The 17327-nt window shown below is 42.0% G+C and overlaps 1 protein-coding gene across 1 annotated transcript in view; it reads right to left on the bottom strand.

Moving 5' to 3' along the window:
* Positions 1-7323, bottom strand: part of SLC4A10 (solute carrier family 4 member 10) — a gene marked incomplete at both ends in the record, with an annotated part of 161699 nt that extends 154376 nt beyond the window's left edge. The window contains one exon of the mRNA XM_082313768.1: positions 7276-7323. Within this exon, the coding sequence (XP_082169894.1) occupies positions 7276-7323 (48 nt within the window). The remainder of the gene's footprint in view (positions 1-7275) is intronic.
* Positions 7324-17327: the final 10004 nt, after the last annotated feature.

A 17327-nucleotide genomic window follows, 5' to 3' on the forward strand; every position in this document is an offset into this window, starting at 1 on the left:
CAAAGTTATTTTTATTCCCCTGTGGATTCTATTCTTTGATTCTATAAAGAAAAAATATGAAAAGTACTAGTCAGTACCAATAAAAAAAAAATGTAAAGCACTCATGATTTGGTACAATCTCCCTGATTGTACCTTTATTTCCTATTGATGTTTACAACACTATAAACATCCTTAACACCACACAACCACCACAGTTTTCAGCGTTTCATTGGGAAAGATTTGACATGAAATCAGATTCTTGCTGATGACTGCTTACTTCTAAAATAAAACCCTTGTACGTATTCATACGTTGAAAAAGTAGTTTACATGTACATATGATCTTCCTCTCTAGAAATGACATGGGATTTTGCTATTGAATTTCATGACACAGTTTGCCAGACTAATTACAGTTTAAGTATCTATTTTCTATTTTTGCCAGAATCTAATAGCAGGGTTTGGTTTTTTCCCATCCTTACATAGTTTCAGTGACTATTGCCTCTAGAGAGAATTTAGTGCAATTGTTAGTGACTGATATCTGGAACAATTCCTCTGAACAGTGGCTTCAGATCAGTTTTTCTCAATTTATAGCATTTTGACTACTTTTAATACAAGTTTCTAGAAAAAGGTGCAAAACAATCCCAATCTCTCTCCAAAAAGGAACACAAACGTGCAATACTCTCCGGCATTTTTGAGTGTGACAGCTACAAAGTGATTGCTCCCAGTGAAACCTGTCCTGGAACTTCCTGCAGCCCCACCGATGCAGAGAGACTCCTATGCTTTTTAAAAAGACAATAGGACTCCACGAAGGCTTAAAAAAAATCTACATTTAAGATTATTTATGAATTTGCATCTGCAAAATGCTAACATTACATTTTATATTTTTGTATGGTTTTAAAACCTGCTTGCAATCACAAAACTGGATGAATGGTAGGCATCTATCTTTTTAATATGCTCTTTGAATGTGTTTATAGTAAATGTAAATGCTTATAGCAAATTCAAGATTCAGGTGGACTTAACTTTACTGCAGGTATCAACATTTATCAGTCCACATAAACTGCTCCTTTCTCCTCAGTTTGCACATAATATATCATCCATCTATAAAAGAGTCTTTCCAAAAAGACAAGAGTGAGCCCTTGCCACAGAATGATAGGATTGGAAAAGATCTCATGAGGTCTTCTAGTCCATCACACAGCCCTAAAGCAGCAATGACTGTATATGTGTCTCTCCTGACAGATAGTCACCTTTCTCGTTCTTACAGATGGATAATGGAGATTCCACAAATATACTAGACAATTTGTTCCACTGCTTCATTATCCTTAGCATCAGACAGGTTTCTTTAACATCCTTTTAATATTGTCCCGTAACCTTTTCTTCTTTTCCTATTCAGTAGGGATATAAGAAAGAAACTGGTCTTTTTTGCAGCAGCAGCCTTTCACATACTAAACGTGCATGTCTCCGTGGTCAGGCTAAGGAATCCCTGTTTCTTCAAATCTTCTTTCAAATTTGTAGGCCCATGCTGATTTTTGTTGTTCTTCCGGAATTGCTCTACTATTGCTATTCTTTTCTTGAAACACAGCACATAGTACTGTACTAAGCAGCTAACACCTTACAAATGCCAACTATTACCTCATGTACCTTGAAGACTTCATTTCTCCTAAATATGCTCGTGCCTGTTTCCTTGCAGCAAGTTCCTGCTCTGTTTGATTAAAATTGAGAGCTTGCAAATCTTGACATATCTTTCACATCTCCACTGAATTCCAAAACCTATGTATAACCAACTTCTCAATGTCTCGTAAATAGCTAATTAAACAAAGTGAAAAGGCTCCAGGAGGTGGCCAGGGAAATCAGCAAAGATATGGAAGAGTCAGGATTCAAGATCCTGTTTTGCCCCGCCCCAGCTGTACAAGGCCATGAGCTGGCTTTCCTGCTTCTGTTCCTCCATTTCTTGCCCCGTGCCATAACCAAATCAATTCTTCCCCATGCAACTTAACCAGCTCCCTCTTTCCTTTCATACCACAGCCAGCCAGAACGTCCTCAGTTCTCTGAGTTTGCACAAATCTCTCCACACTCTCAATTCTACCCTCACTTCACCCTGCAACTTCTCCCCCCACCACTTCCTTCCTTCTATTTTTAGCGATTGCCTTTATCATCTATTCCAACTTTCACCTCGCCTACCCTGATCAACAAGCTCGTAGAAGCAGGGTGGATTTTAATCTTTTTTTAAATATGCAAAGCTTATTTTTCATTTTATGAGAATAACTGTTAAACTTCACCAATGCTGAAAACTGTGCTGAACACATTCAGTTCTCCATTAATTTGGACAGCATAAAAATTGCATTATTATTGCAAAGGGAGTCACAATGGCATGATTCTTCAAGAGTCTGGGTTTTTTTACAATGCAGACCTGAACGTATATGTTACGGTGTATTACAGAAACGATAGGAACATGCTATGCCTATGGCTTTCTCTTCTCATATCAGATACACAACTAATTGTTCAAGACGATTTACAGGGGATTAAGTTTTCTCTCACCTGCTTAAATCCTCTCATCCACCGAGGCTGTAAACATTACTTATTTAAGCAGCATTAAAAGATGTCAGTGGAAGTATTTTGTTTTAGAATTGATTCTATTATTTTTTTTCCAAAGGAAAAACTAGGAAGGGAAGATGCAATTATTAGCAGATGAAATTGAAAGCGTATATTTAACAAGTAGCAATAGTGGGAAGAACTCACACCAGACATAGATGCATTAAAGTGGGATGATTTCCACACGGTATTCATACTTTTTCTTATTTTTGCACAAATATGTATCAGGCTGCCAATTATTCTTAAACAGTAACACTACAGCATACCATATGATCCAGAGAAATCTTCTTTAATCATGATATTGGCAAATATAAGGGGAAGGGGGTTGGTTCTTTTAAAAGAAATACATAACCCTGATTGTTACTTCATTTCATTCTAGCATTTTCCTGGAAAAAAAAAATTTCTTTTTTCTTTTCACTGAGAACTTGCAATCAGGCAGTAAAAGAGAAAATGCCCAAAGCAGCAATTCAATCCTAAATTTATACTTATAATTAGGTTTTGGTGTTTTATTTTCAATGGTGCCATTATCTCAGCACTCTTGTCTTGAAAATGTAATAGTGCCTCTGTATTTTTCCAAAAGAATCGCAACGTTCCTGTAGTCTCTATAAACTTGCCTTAACTGTTGCTATAATGTTAAATTTTGGTGAAGTGAACTGGGAATTAGTACTGTTATACAAACTGCGGGGTCAGGCTCTGCCATCCATTCTCATAATGAGCAATACGTTCTGTCTGCAAGCCTCGCCAGAGGTCCCACTCAGCATTAACAAAAGCAAAAGAATTTGGCCTGCTACTGTGAGCAGCTTCCCACACTCACCTGCTACGTTAAAAATAGTTACTACCCAAGATCTCGCTATACCGTTCTCCCACGTACGGAGGCCTAAGTAGCAATAACTGTGTGCCATTTGCAGCAGCAACAAGAGTACGATACAAACAATATCCACCTAGCACATACATACCATATCATGCCATAGCGCATGCATATGTATTATATGTATCTGCGGACATATATCAGCAATGTCATGCTTTAAGGTCTTGTATCTACCAGATTTTAAAAACAAATAAACAAATAAAACAAAACAGCTTTTCAATTTTAAGACTGAATGAGGAAGGCGAAAGAATATGAACTTAGAAAGGAAGAGTCAATTTGGCTTTACATACATGGGTTTTATTGTTACCTTCAGAAAACACAGGAAAACAACATGCCAAGCATAAACATAGTTAACAAAAATACCTGCACGTTGTCTATACATGCTCCTGATATGTGAAGCATCAAACCTCTGCCAGATAACAACCCTGTTTTGAAAGCCAATTTTGACGTGCACACAAGAGAGATCCAGAACGGACAGAAACAAATACTCTGCGAACAACTTTGGCTATGAATACACTGCCTTAAGTGACAATTTGCAAAATAATTTACATGCAATGAGGTATACATGTATACAGACAAACTAACAATATCTGGTCCTTTGATTAGAAATCAATGAAAGATCTTTGTAGAGAAGATCTGCAGATTGTTTCCCCCATTCTGTAAACAAATGATGACTCCTCAGCAATCTTTCGATTACTCACAACTATTTTAAAGCACTCTGAATAATCATACTGAAAAAATATACTTGATGACTGATAAAACATTAGATGATACAGAAAGCATACAAGTCTGCATTTTGTTACCATATTAGTATACATATTGAACAATAAAAATAAGACTATATTTGTGTTTTCAAGAGCAGTTTGAACAAATTGTTTCCAGGTGAACAATTTCCTTTTCCACGTATTTCTACAATATTGCACTTATAGACAACTTGCAATAGATTCCTAGTAATTTTCACAGAAATTTGTCCACACTGAAAAAAAAAAAAATTGAGAAGCAGTAGCCTAACAGTTAACAAAGGTGCTGTCGCTGTGTAAGAACTGTTTCCAAAAGGTGCTTGTGGAAAGAGACTGATAAGAAAATTATTTAACTCCTCAAAACCAGAGGCAACAATGTATTTTATCACTTTGCAAATTTCTAGGGATTGGGGATTTTAATTAAAAGCTTGTATAATACATCAATAACAACATATGACCAACACAACAATAAAAATAAATTCCACTTTGTACAGACTGTGGGATTTTGGTGGGAAATTATACTGAGGCTTCACAATCTCTGAGCACCATTAGAAGATAAAATTAATCACGGACTACATTCGCTATCTTTTTACTATAAATAACAATTAAAACGTATCATGTGTTACAGTTTCACAAAAAAAGGATTAACTCTGTTGTATATACCAAAGCCATTAGACTAAGCCCTTGAAGGAAACAAGCTCTTTCAGCCAGGAGCCTTTTTCTTCATACCCGGAGTCCACCGAACCAGGGCAACGCTCGGGAACAGAACTGTATGCGTTTCACAGCTTGCATTCCTGTTCCGTTTGTTTCCAGTCAAGATGAGGATTGATCCCTAAAACAGAAGTACTCTAAAGGTACAGCTATGTCACAGCGCTACCTCCCAGGCCAACAGCGCTGAAGTTAGCACCGATTCCTGCTCCTTAACCTCTGCCATGACTCCAGGTACAAGACTCCAACCACACAAAAGCCATTTCTGCCTCTACCACACGCAGGGCTCTAGACATCAGCCTGGCTGAGGCTGCCAGAGCACATCTATGCACTTTATCGCTTGACGCACAAAGAAAATGCCACGAGGATGGATAAATCTCGAAGACTGAAGGAGCTGTGCCTTTACCATCATTGTGGGAGGAAAGCACCGTTGCCTTGCTGACCTGCAGAGGCCCTCTCAGAAACAGCAAGAGAGGGCTGAGGAAGAAGATGTGCCACAAGAAATATTACATGGAGTATAGAAGTCTCCCGTCCCTACTTGAAGCAAACACAACAGCTGCTGAACTAGTTAGCTGTAGTAAATGGAGGTGGGAACCAGGCCACAAAACTAACGAGCGACAGCACTGACGGGGACCCGCAGCTCTGCAGACAGGTACTGCATCAGGGCAGGGCTCTGCCAGGCAGGGCTGCAGCGGGAACCAGGGACAGCTCTCCCCTCATCAGCACACGAGAGATACTATCTTCTTTGGTCCTCTCAACCACAGCAACAGCCTTTTTTTCTGTGAACAGCCCTGGAGGAACAAAACTTAAAGCCAGACAGCACAAGGCGATGCTGTATGTTGCACCTTCTGAAAGCTGACTCCTCTGACCCCCTGCGCAGCGGCCGTCGCACAACCAGAGACAACACACATTGACAAAGCGAGACCAGCACGTAGGCTAGCAAGGCACGAGCAAGAGTGAGACTGCTACCGACTGCAGGCTACCGCACTGGTGTGGAACACTGAGGACTAAGTCTTCCACAGAATCGGTGATCTGAACTACAGATGGAAACCGGATTCCAGTGAATTGTCCCTCTAAGGAAAGGAACCGGGCAGCCAGTCTGTTAGTGAAATAGATGGGACCACTTTCGACTCCAGTGTCAGAAACTGCAAGAGCAGCAAGTAACAGGAATCAGGATTCATAAAAGGTATCCAGAGAGCAACAGGAAAAACTGTCCTTGCCACAAGGAGAAAGAAGATGCCAGGGATAACCTCACACTGTGTAGCAACCTGCCACCTGACTGCAAAATGGACCACGTCAACAGATGATGGGAACAGACCCTATGAAAAACAGGCTTGCCACAAGTGCATCTCATCAACCTGCGGCAGCTGAGACTTGTCTCTTTCAAGCTTTGTCAACATTGTGCAGCTCGTCACGCTAACACAGAGCGTTTCGGGAGCCAGCGAAGCCTCTGCAGACCTATGCGGTGTGTTCACAGGGATGCGTACGCACAGTCAGACACTTGTGTATGCACATGCGAGACTTCTCCCTGCCCCAGACAAACTGATTTCCAGTGCGAGGCAGGAACCACCATTCACAAACAGAATCTCGGCATGAGATCAAGATCGACACCCACACTTATACCTTCTGTGTGTCTGCAAACCCTGCGTTTGGGGGAGGCCAGGCAGAAAAGAAGGTCCCCGCTGATCTAACAGTGTAAAAAGTCCCCCACCGACTGACCCCTTGCACACTTGCTGGGGAACCGCTGCCCAGCCACAGCTGTGCACTCACACCGTGCTCGGAGGCGAGGGTGCACCGTGTTCCCCCCCAGACGACAACCACCCCACGCATTACCAGCGCCACGTCTGAGCACAAGAAACTGCGACACCGCGGCACGAAGCAGAGAGCGGGCTCCGGAGGGAGCCAGACCGCGCCGTGCCAGTGCCAGACCTCGGCGGATCCCTCTGCAAGCAGGGAGGGCCGGGGACCTGCGGGGCCAGCCCAGCCCCGCGGCGGGATCCCCACCGAGCAGCCCACAGGTGCTCGCTCCCCAGCACCGCCCCACCGCCGAGGAGCAGGGGGACAAGGGGGAGCCTGAGACAGGAGACGTCGGCGGGATGCGGAGAGAGGGGGTAGCGAGGGGAAGGGGATGCCTGAAGCGGGGGGAGCCGGCGGGCAGGGCGCTCGCCCCGGCGGGACACACGTACGCACAGACACACGAACGAACACGCACCGCTCCACCCTGGAGCGCCCAGGCACCCCGCCGCCGCATCGCCCGGCACCGGAGCCAGCCAACCTGTTTCCCCACGCCCCGAGAAACCGCCTCCGACCCCAACGCACAGGCGGGCAGGAAGGCGGCCCCCCCGCGCCCCCTCGCTCCCCCCCGCGGCCGGGGCCGCGCTGCGGCAGCCGTACCGTGGGCAGCAGCGGCTCCATCTGCGCCCCTTGGTCCTGGGTCTCCATGCGGCGGCGGCGGGGCCGCGGCGGCGGCGCCCGCCGGGGCGCGCTCCCCGGGCGCTGCGGGAGCCGCTGGGCTGCGCCGGGCTGCGCGCACCGCCGCGCTCCTTCCGCGGATCAGGCGGCGCGGAGGCAGGAAGCGCGCGCCAGTCACATGGCCCCGCGCACCGCCGGCCCCGGCGCGGGGGGAGGCAGGAGCCGGATCCACCTGCGGGATGCGGCCGGGTCCTGCCGCCGCCGCCCCCCGCGGCCGGGCGGTAAGGGCGGGCGGACCTCGCCCCTGCACGGCCGCGCCGGCACACCGGCGCCCCGGCACGCCGGTGCCATCGGTTCCCCCCGCGCGGCACCTTTTCCCCGCGGCCGCCCTGGGAGCGGGCTCCATCTCCGAAGGGGAAGGAGCGGGGAGCGGAGGGACCGGCTCCCAGACACGGACCCCCGAGTGACGCGATTGCAAACATCAAGGCACGGCTCGGGAGTTACCACTCTACGCCAGACTTCGGCCACGGTTCGCCCAAGACTGTTGCTTCAGTGCAGTCTGGGGCCAAAATTCATTTTGATCCGATCAGCACCAGAAGAGCACTGAAACACAGCGAGCCCCTGCTCCGTCCTGCCAGGCTTGGACCCCCAGACACAGCACCCTCAAGAGAGAGGCTTGTCCCATTCTCCACTAAAATCACCCAATCGTCCCCTTTTACCTGCCGGTCATAAACACGTACCTGATTACTGTATCCTTCTGGATACAGTGAATTTAACAGGAGCCTTACCCCCTTCTTCACCCAATTTTCTCATTCAAGCCATTTAGCTTCTCCTGGACTACCTGCCTCTGCAACCCAATGGTTACATTCAGCCACACCAAAACCCCCAGCAGCTACACAAACGATTGTTGAAGCCTAAATTTGGCTATCCAAGTGAGCATATGGATAGCCGAGCCCCCACAATTCTTGTATTATTAAGGACACAAGTGCGATGCTGCCTACCAAGACAGTCGAGCCAGAGAAGTTCTCATATTCATCACTTCCCAGCGCATCTCCCCAAAAAACATGCCCATCCAAACCTGTGTGCATAAGAATCAAAATGAACAGAGACCTGATTAGGAAAAATAAGCTACCAAGTAAACCTCTATCTCCCTGTTAACATTGATTTCCTTGCCAAAGCAGCAGGCCATTCCCTACATTTCAGATATCCTTTACAGTCTAAAAGTAGATCAATAGTTTCACTAAGTCTGATTTAATTTCATCTGCCATGAGGCATGTTCTTCAAGTTTCCTCAAGATCATACAGAGGTATTTATTTGTACATCAGCCAAGCGAGACACAGAGCTGAGGAGGCAGTATAAAGGAAAGGGGAGTCAAAGCCAGTTCTTACAAAGAAGGGGGCTATTCTTCCGAGTCACAACTGAGAATTTGGTCTTTGTACAAAGTGATACATACATGTAACACTGTACAGAAAGACAGACAACACTGTGGTCCAGATTCTGGGACAGAAGCCAGATGCATATTTTTATAACACGATTACTAATCTACAGTAATTAACATAGGAGGCCATTCAGGTCACTAGAGGTAAGGCTGTGTCAGCATTTTCACAGTAAAACCCTATTTGCAGGAGCTTATAATTAAGCTATGAAGTCACAATGAAGCTGGGAAAGGAATGCGTTTAAAAGTGAATTTCCTTCTTTAAAGAAAAAAAGACAAAGAAAATATACCACTTGTGAAACCAGGAAGACCAAAAACCTGCGATCTACAGGCAGCTATTTCGACATAAATTAGTATAAGCACCCTTAGACTTCTCTGCCTAAATATCTCAAGCTTGTCCCAGAGCATTTTTTTAATAAGATGCTGCGATACATCAAGCTCAATAGCATTTACACATCTTTCACTCCCCAAAAGATTCCCCCAAGACACACTCAATTCACACACACACATCTAAAAGCAAAGAACAAATCAGATTTTATGAAGACCACGAGGAAGGGTATCAGCTTATTGTGTATATGATGCTATCCCCCAACATTTCACAGTGAGAAACATCATCAAGACCACGAGCACCATTCGCACGAGCTACAAATGAGTTACTGAATGGGCCATCAAAAGAGTTAGGATCAGTCATGTAATTGTTTTTGCAAAGGTTCTTTCTCAGAGTGCTTTACAGTCAGGAGTTCACCGTTACTGAATAACAGATGAATACGGAAAAAACTCTGTTAAATATCAAACCTCCCCAAATCATTCTGTATCATCCTGCTCCACTCACACAAAAGTATCACAGACCTCCACAGCTACAAAGCCACAAATTAATAGCCAAAGTCAAAGTGCAAGTCATTCCTTCAACAGCTGTGACAAACATGCTTCAATATGAAGATCCAAAATGTTGAATCCAAAAGCTCCAAAGCCAAAGGCTTTCCACATACAAAAGTAGAAGAACATAAAGGACTAGCTGAAAGCTTTATTTTTAATCAAACGTAACTAAGATACTAATTTGGTTTTAGAACATCCTAGCAGTATATCACACCAAAGACAGAATGAAGAGAAGGTAATACATTTATTCTCTAATTGCTTTATAATTGAATTTTAATTCTGTTTTCCCTTTCTTCAAGTTGGCTTCTTTCACTATTGCATCTGATGTGAGCCATACTCCCAGGCATGTCCAGCAATTTTCTGTTTTGCAGTATTACTCTGTTACAGTAGTAATGCCACTTCTCATCCCAAAAGAATTAGCTTTAAAATCATGAGATAGAGCAGGCTTTAGTACCAGGTTTGAACTTTTAGTACACAACTAGGTGATATTTTCAAGCTTTTGTACATGAAGGCTAAGGAAAAAAGTAAGAGGAGGTTCTCAAGTCATCAGTAATTTGAGAAACTTGGAACACAAGAAGAGCAGGTGGTGTAAAATCACAACATGCAGATACACTGAAGTTTTAAGATTTTAAGAATACATAGGATATGCTATTGAAGTAAATACTTTTGTGACATATTTATGTCAGACTCTAATTTTGTCTTTGTATATACTTCTAGTGCATTACATAAATTAAATAGCAAGGGCTTCTACATTTGGTTTCACAATGGTAAAGCTCCTAAAGCAAACTTCGATGGAAAAATGGGGAAATATTTTCTTGTTCAATAATGTTCTGAATTTAGGTCAGAAACTGACCTGATCCCTGCCTGGTGTCATCTTTCAGAAGAAAATAAAGACAGCAAAAGTTAACTTCTACTCTTCTCCTTCCTAAAATTCCCTCTTACCCCTTTGGCCTGCAGGAAGCCAGTAACTCAGATGTCCTCCTGAACCATGGACAATGTTTTTAAACCCCACTGAACAGAGGTTTCAGTCCTTAAAATCTGTTCACAAGGAGTATGTACTATATATAAGGGGAAATAACATGCAGAGGGCTCAGCCCATTCTCAAAGTACTTTGGAGGTGTGTAGCATAGATTTTGGAGGCATATGGCATATACCTGTCTATCTGGGTTTGATGTAAAAATGGTCAGGGATGCAAATAATTCCCACTGGCTTAAACATCACTGACATAGCTCTGTATATACAATAACAGGTGTGTGATAAGATGCAGCTCCAAAACAAAAACCTAAAAATCACAGAGTTCAAGCTCATGAGAGTTCTTGCAATACTTCTCTTATTATGTCTTCATAATAAAAGTTCTGGTTTTCTACCTAAAGAGTATTCTCTAATTATCAAGAGTGACAGATCCTTCCCCCACCTAAGTCCCAAGAAGGTATTATGACAGAAATAAGCAATGCTATTTGTATATGGATATTTTAATATATGCATAAAAGCTGTCACAGAAGCCTAGCATCACTTACTGGCCCAGTACCACTCACATTTTTACTGTCATACCTTTCTGTCAGTTTTCATTTTGTGATCAAAATTTAGCTATAATTTAAAAGAAATGCTTTATTTAAAACATTTCTCCAAATACAATTCCTGTTCTAGGAAGACGTCCTGGGTGTATTGGCTCTTCTCCCAGTTTAGCCATAAAATATGTCACTCTACCAGGATGGAGGGGGGGAATTGCTACTAAGCAGGAGTGAGCTCTTGATTTCCACATAGTTGTTAGTTACAAAACTGAACACGAGAACTACTTACTTTAAAATGTCCCCCTCGCAGAAATATGCTTGAAACCTAACTCACTCGTTTACATCTATGTCCAATACTCTCACCATGTTCTTAATTCCAAAAAGAACCTGTACTCTGTCAGACCTAACAAGGTTGCCAGTAGATTTTAGCAGCATAGTGAACAATTTCACACAACATTCAAAATCAGAAAGGACTAGGGTTAGAGCAGTTCGCCCTCTCTTGATTCCTGCTTAAGCTCGAGCCTCAAATACACTGGTAAATAAAACACACGCACAATACACATTAGTTTGAATGCTCGTATTTATCATCATAATATTTATTTAATGAAGGGAAACCTTTTTTAAAAAATTGTGGGTTATTTTCAGCTTGTTACAGGTATTTCTATTTCAAGTAAAATTGCAAATTAACTTCTAAGCTTCAGGGGAAAAGGAATCACTACCAAGTAGCCAAAATCCTTTTCATTCTATTTTTGTCTTATTGATCGTACAAGATGAAATAGTAATGGGTGGACCTCTCAAACTGCATTTCATGCTAATAAAAAAAAAGTGAACTACCTTTAGATATCAGAAGGAACTTCCCATCAATACAACCTTTTCCTAAGAGGTTTTTAGAGAAACTATTCTGACAAGAAGGTAACAAAGGGGAGGGGAAAAAAATATAAATTCTGGCAGCAGTTTTTCCTCTCTCCATTCTTCCTCCCTATCTGAAAATAAATAACCATCTGGATCATTGTACTGCCTTTGTGACAGGTGGTACTCAGTTATGTTTCTCATTTCATTGGAAAGCGGTAATGGCTCTTTCTTTTGCTAATATAATCTGTCTGAAATTATTTGACTCTAAGTTAATTCATTTGAAATACAATGCAAAAAGGTTCAGTGCTGACTGGGACCTATTCTTCGATTGCGATATAATCTCTTTTTTTCTATTGGCATCAGAACTGGAAAAAAGTATTCTAATAATTGTCTCACTAATGTAACTTCTCACATTCTTCAGCCAAAAAAAGTAATGCCAATGAAATATGTCTGCGTCCACAAGCCCAATCCTACAACTCCTGTAACACAGTGAGACAATCTGTGTTGGTAAAGAGCACCAAATATTTGTTACTTCCTTTATTTTCCCCAAAATGGATCATCTACCAAAGGTTATGAATTTTATGGTATTCTGATTCTAAGGTGGGTCTTTGATTTTTGCTATTTGCTAAGTTAATATTAGAGAATACTATTTTAAAATTTAAAATGAAGAGGTGTTAAAGACTCTTTACCTAATAAAATAATACATAAAATGAATCAATACATTAGCTTGCTAATTATTAAGATAGCTACCCCTTCTAGGCTTATTTTTCAAGTGAAAGAAATTCCTCTGACATATCATCCATTTAATCTGACTTTCTAAATAAAATATGTTGAATCAGGCCCTGATTAGTCACTGACCTAAATAATCCTTCAGAAAGATTAAGCTATCTTAGAACCTGCAAGGGAGGGATAATATACTGTTTCTTGCTCAGTTATTCTAACAGTAAACTGTAACTAAACATGTATCTTACAGATGTAAGACAACGTTTGTCTAGATTGAGCTTCAAGTCATTGGATCTTGCTAGATCTCTTATTTCTAGGCCAAGAAGTCCTCTAACATCAGGAACATTTTCTTTCTATAGGTAGAAAGAACAGTATACCGTGTTAATACTTCTCTTCCTTAATAGTGCTTCTAATCCCTTCCTGCAAGAGAAGACGTTGCACCATTGTCATGGATCTTCTGACCTATTCTGATTTGCACAGTAACACCACAATATTCCAAAACTTGGCTTAGCAATGTAGCATTCAGAAGCCAGACTATATGCCTTTGACCTCTGGATCATGCCCTGTTTGCCACTTTGTGAAATCTGATCGTTCCCTTACACATTGCACCACACACAGAGCTCCTACCGGGGGCATCTACAGGGTGAGATGATGGCTGTTGAGAAAGATGGATGAGGCTGGCTGTAGTTTTATTTGTTTGCAGTCTTTCACATTTGCGAATACATACTGAAGTAAATATTATGAAGCGCACGTATCTACTTTCACCTTTTAAATCCTAATCATATCCTTGGTCTGTCACTTGCCTTAGACTATAAGCACTTCAGCAGGGGGTTGGTTTATCAGCCTCTGTAACAGACCACACTCATCACATGGCCTTACTGTGATCGAGCAAAAGGCACAAAACTTCACCCAGCAGCTTTTCCATAGGTATCCATGTAACTATAAAAAGAACTATGTTTTGAGATGTGTACAATTTATGAACAGTCATGTTTTGCACATATATCTAAGACACCAAAGCTATCTACGTTAATCCCAGAAACAGAAGCACTAAACCATGAGAACTAGACTCATCTGCACCCAAGCCACGTGGGTCCTTGAAGCAGTGCAGAGTTCGCATGGCATCATGCCTCAGCTGTTAAGATTTGGACAGGGAATTTACACAGATACTTGGCTTTGTCTCAGCCAGCTCGCAAGTTAAGACTGCATACGAAAGGAATACCGGAACAATATTTAGTTAACGTGGTGTCACAGTCATCACCCCTTCAGGGCGTCTCAAGTGTGGGCTCTTCTCACCCTTCCTAACACGTAAACCTAGGATGACCTCCTTCCTTTAACTTAGCATAGTCGCAGGCCAGGCTCTCCACTATTTGCTCCAAAATCAGATTAGCATGGAATTAACAATGAGATTCACACCAAAGGCACAGTTAGTAGCTTCTCTACACAACAGTAAGCTCTAGCTTTCCACACAGTTTCAGCAAAAAACGTACCCAAATTCACTCTTGCAGTTGAGATCCGATTCTCAAAAATTCATCGGATATTCAGAGCTAAGCTTTCTTAGTTACAAAACTGAATAAAAGAACTGCCTACACACTTTAAAGTGCCCCCATAGTAGAAACGTTTGAAGTCTAATTCAGTCATTTATGTCTCTCTGATGCTCTCTCCACCTTCATAATTCAAAAAACAAAATGCACTCAAAAGGTTGCCAACAGATTTTAGCAGCAGAGTGAACAATTTCACACAATATTCAAAACCGGACAATGAGAGGACTAGGATTAGTGCAAATTTATCAGAAAAATATTCCTTTAATAAAAAGAAACCTTTAAAAGGCAGTTTATTTGCAACCTTTTCCTGGTATTTGTATTGCAAGTAAAACCGCAAATTAATTTCCAAGCTTCAGGAACAAGAAAACAATGAAAGAAAAATATTTCTGTAAAATGTACCTATGTTGATGTAAACCCAGAGAAGCCTAACAATACCAAACAAAAGATGAAGTCTTGACTCTATGGAGTCCATGGAAATTCTGCTATCAACTTCTGTGGCAGTAAGATCTCACCTCAGAACTTTTATCTTTTTAAGTTTGTACTGGTTACATTTTTCCTGTTACATTTTAAAAAAAAATACAGTATGCTACGTGCTTTGGTACAGAAAACAAGTAAAGCCTGAATTATTTTTTGTTTCCTTGCAATGTTGATGAACAAACTGAACTCACGTTTAATCAAAGGGCTGCTGGTATGAAGCTTTTGTAGCCTGGTCATATATTAAGGAAGGTACTTTTTCACCCAGGTGTAGAAGGTTAGACTGAAACTCAGGAAACTTGTGTTCTATTTCCGATTATGCCACTGATGAGCTTAGAACTTCATGTACTAATATAGTATTTCCCCAAATCATTAAGTAACTTTACAATATATTCCCCTTATCAGATACTGAACAGTATACTGGCCTCACTGAAGCCAATGATAACAATTCCTTTTGCAAGAATTTCACCTCATCAGACCTCCCTTTGGAAGACTACACAGTATGTGGTAGAGCCTTGTTTCAGTATGTTTGATAATAGTGATAATAATATAAAAAATATGTTGCGGATCCCAATACACAACTGTTAGCGACATACATTCTGTAAGCTGCAACCATACTTCAAAGCATTTGTCCTAAAGCTCAGAACTAAACCAAGCACGTTGGGGCTAAGCGACCTGATTGCCTTCCGTAATGAAATGGCTGTATTTGTGGGCAAGGGGAGGGCAAGCACTGTCATCTACCTTGACGTTGGCAAGGCTTTCAATGCAGTCCCCCGTAGCATCCTTGCAGAGAATCTGGGGAGATATGAACTGGATGGCTGAACCACAAAGTCAGCGAGAAGCTGAATGTGCCTTTTGGCCCGAAGACTAGTGGTCAATGGTTCAAAATCTAACTGCGGCCAGCTACAAGTGGTGCCCATCTCCAGTCAGTCAATTTTGAGGCTGATCCTGTCTAATGCCTCAAGTGTTTAACATCGACGACCCACATGATGGGACAGAACAAACCCTCCTGAAGCCCATGGAGCGGCACCCAGCAGGCACAAGCGGTTGATACACCGGAGGACCAGGCGGCTATTCAAGATCTCAGCAAACTGGAGGAGTGGGCTGACAGAAACCTCATGAAGTTTAACAAGAAGTGCAGAGTCCTATACCTGGGACGGGTCAACTCTATGGGCTGAATTATCAAGATCACAGCCAGCAGGTACAGGGATGCGATGATTCCCCTCTGCTCAGCACTCACAAAGCCATAGCTGAAATAACACGGCTCTGGTTTTGGGCCCCCAGTACACAGAGTAAGAACAACAAACTGGAGTCTGTTCAAATCATATACTTACAGCATTGACAGCCTCAATTTCCACGAGCAATCTAGATCATTTTATAGCTTATAGAGAGAAAAAGGCATTTCTCAGCCATAATTCATCTCACCCTAAGGTAAACATTTAAGGTGAATCATGATCTAGGAGTACCTGTCCCTCTCCAATGACTTCAAAAGGATTTCACACAAATTGCTCAGATACCAATAGTCACATTTGACTCATCTAACACTGTCAGAGTAACCCCTCAAGGTGTCTTGCATTATACCTGAAAAAAAGAGATATCGTTTACAGAGTAAATATGAGCATAAAGTCTGAACTCCACTTTTTATCCAGTTTTGACTGAAGTCAAACACACAAACCACAGAACTGAGCTCAAAACTTTTGCTTGGAAAAAGAAGCAAAAATTAAGCTCAAATATAATTGTACTTTCCTCCTCAAGATGAAAAAACATAAGATTAAAATTCCAGGTATAAAGAGAAAACTGGGAAGTACTACTATGGCAATTTTACAGGAATTACTTTTGTAACATTAAACACATAGACAAAATGATTCATACAAACTCTTACCAGAGCAGTAGAGAACTCTGATAAGAGTTCTTGAAAAATCTTATCTGTATGTCTGTGGATCTCTAAGACAGTGACTGTGGGGTTTCTGTATCTTATCTATTTATAGGGTCTTTAAGCCCATTAAGAGATTAAAAAAAAAAGACACGCAAGCCATTTAGGACATGTAATCTCTTTGCCGTTTCTGCAAGTACCATATTGTTTGTAGATTTGTAAATATAAGGACACAGACGTAAATCCACTCCCTAGCCATTGCATTATGCCGAGCAATGACTGTACTAGTGCTCTAGTCTGAGGAATTGTTGCCTGTTCCTAAAAAACACAGCCAATGCGTTGACACAGGTAAAATATGTTACCACCTGCCGGCAGGATCAGAAGCTGCCAAAGCTTCCAGAATTCCTCAAATACTCTCACTGCACACATGAAAGCACATGAGAGTGAAAGTGTGAGGTTATCAGGATCACTTGAAGCATCAAACATAAATATCACACTGACTGAACTGCACTGCTGGAAACGTACCTTGGGGCACTGCTGCGTAATTTGATGTTGGCATCAGGTTGCGTGCCTTGAAAACACTGATGGACTGATTAAAACCTTGAACAAAATTATGTCATAAACTGTGCTCAACACCTCGAACAACTTAGACTGTGGGACACTAATGTCTAAACTGTCTAAAGGACCAAAGACTGCTTCTCATCTCCCAGTTCCCACTCTGACATGTCCATATCAAAACGAGACCATTG

This window comes from Platalea leucorodia, assembly GCF_965183815.1.
Source record: "Platalea leucorodia genome assembly, chromosome: 5".
Lineage (NCBI taxonomy): Eukaryota > Metazoa > Chordata > Aves > Pelecaniformes > Threskiornithidae > Platalea > Platalea leucorodia.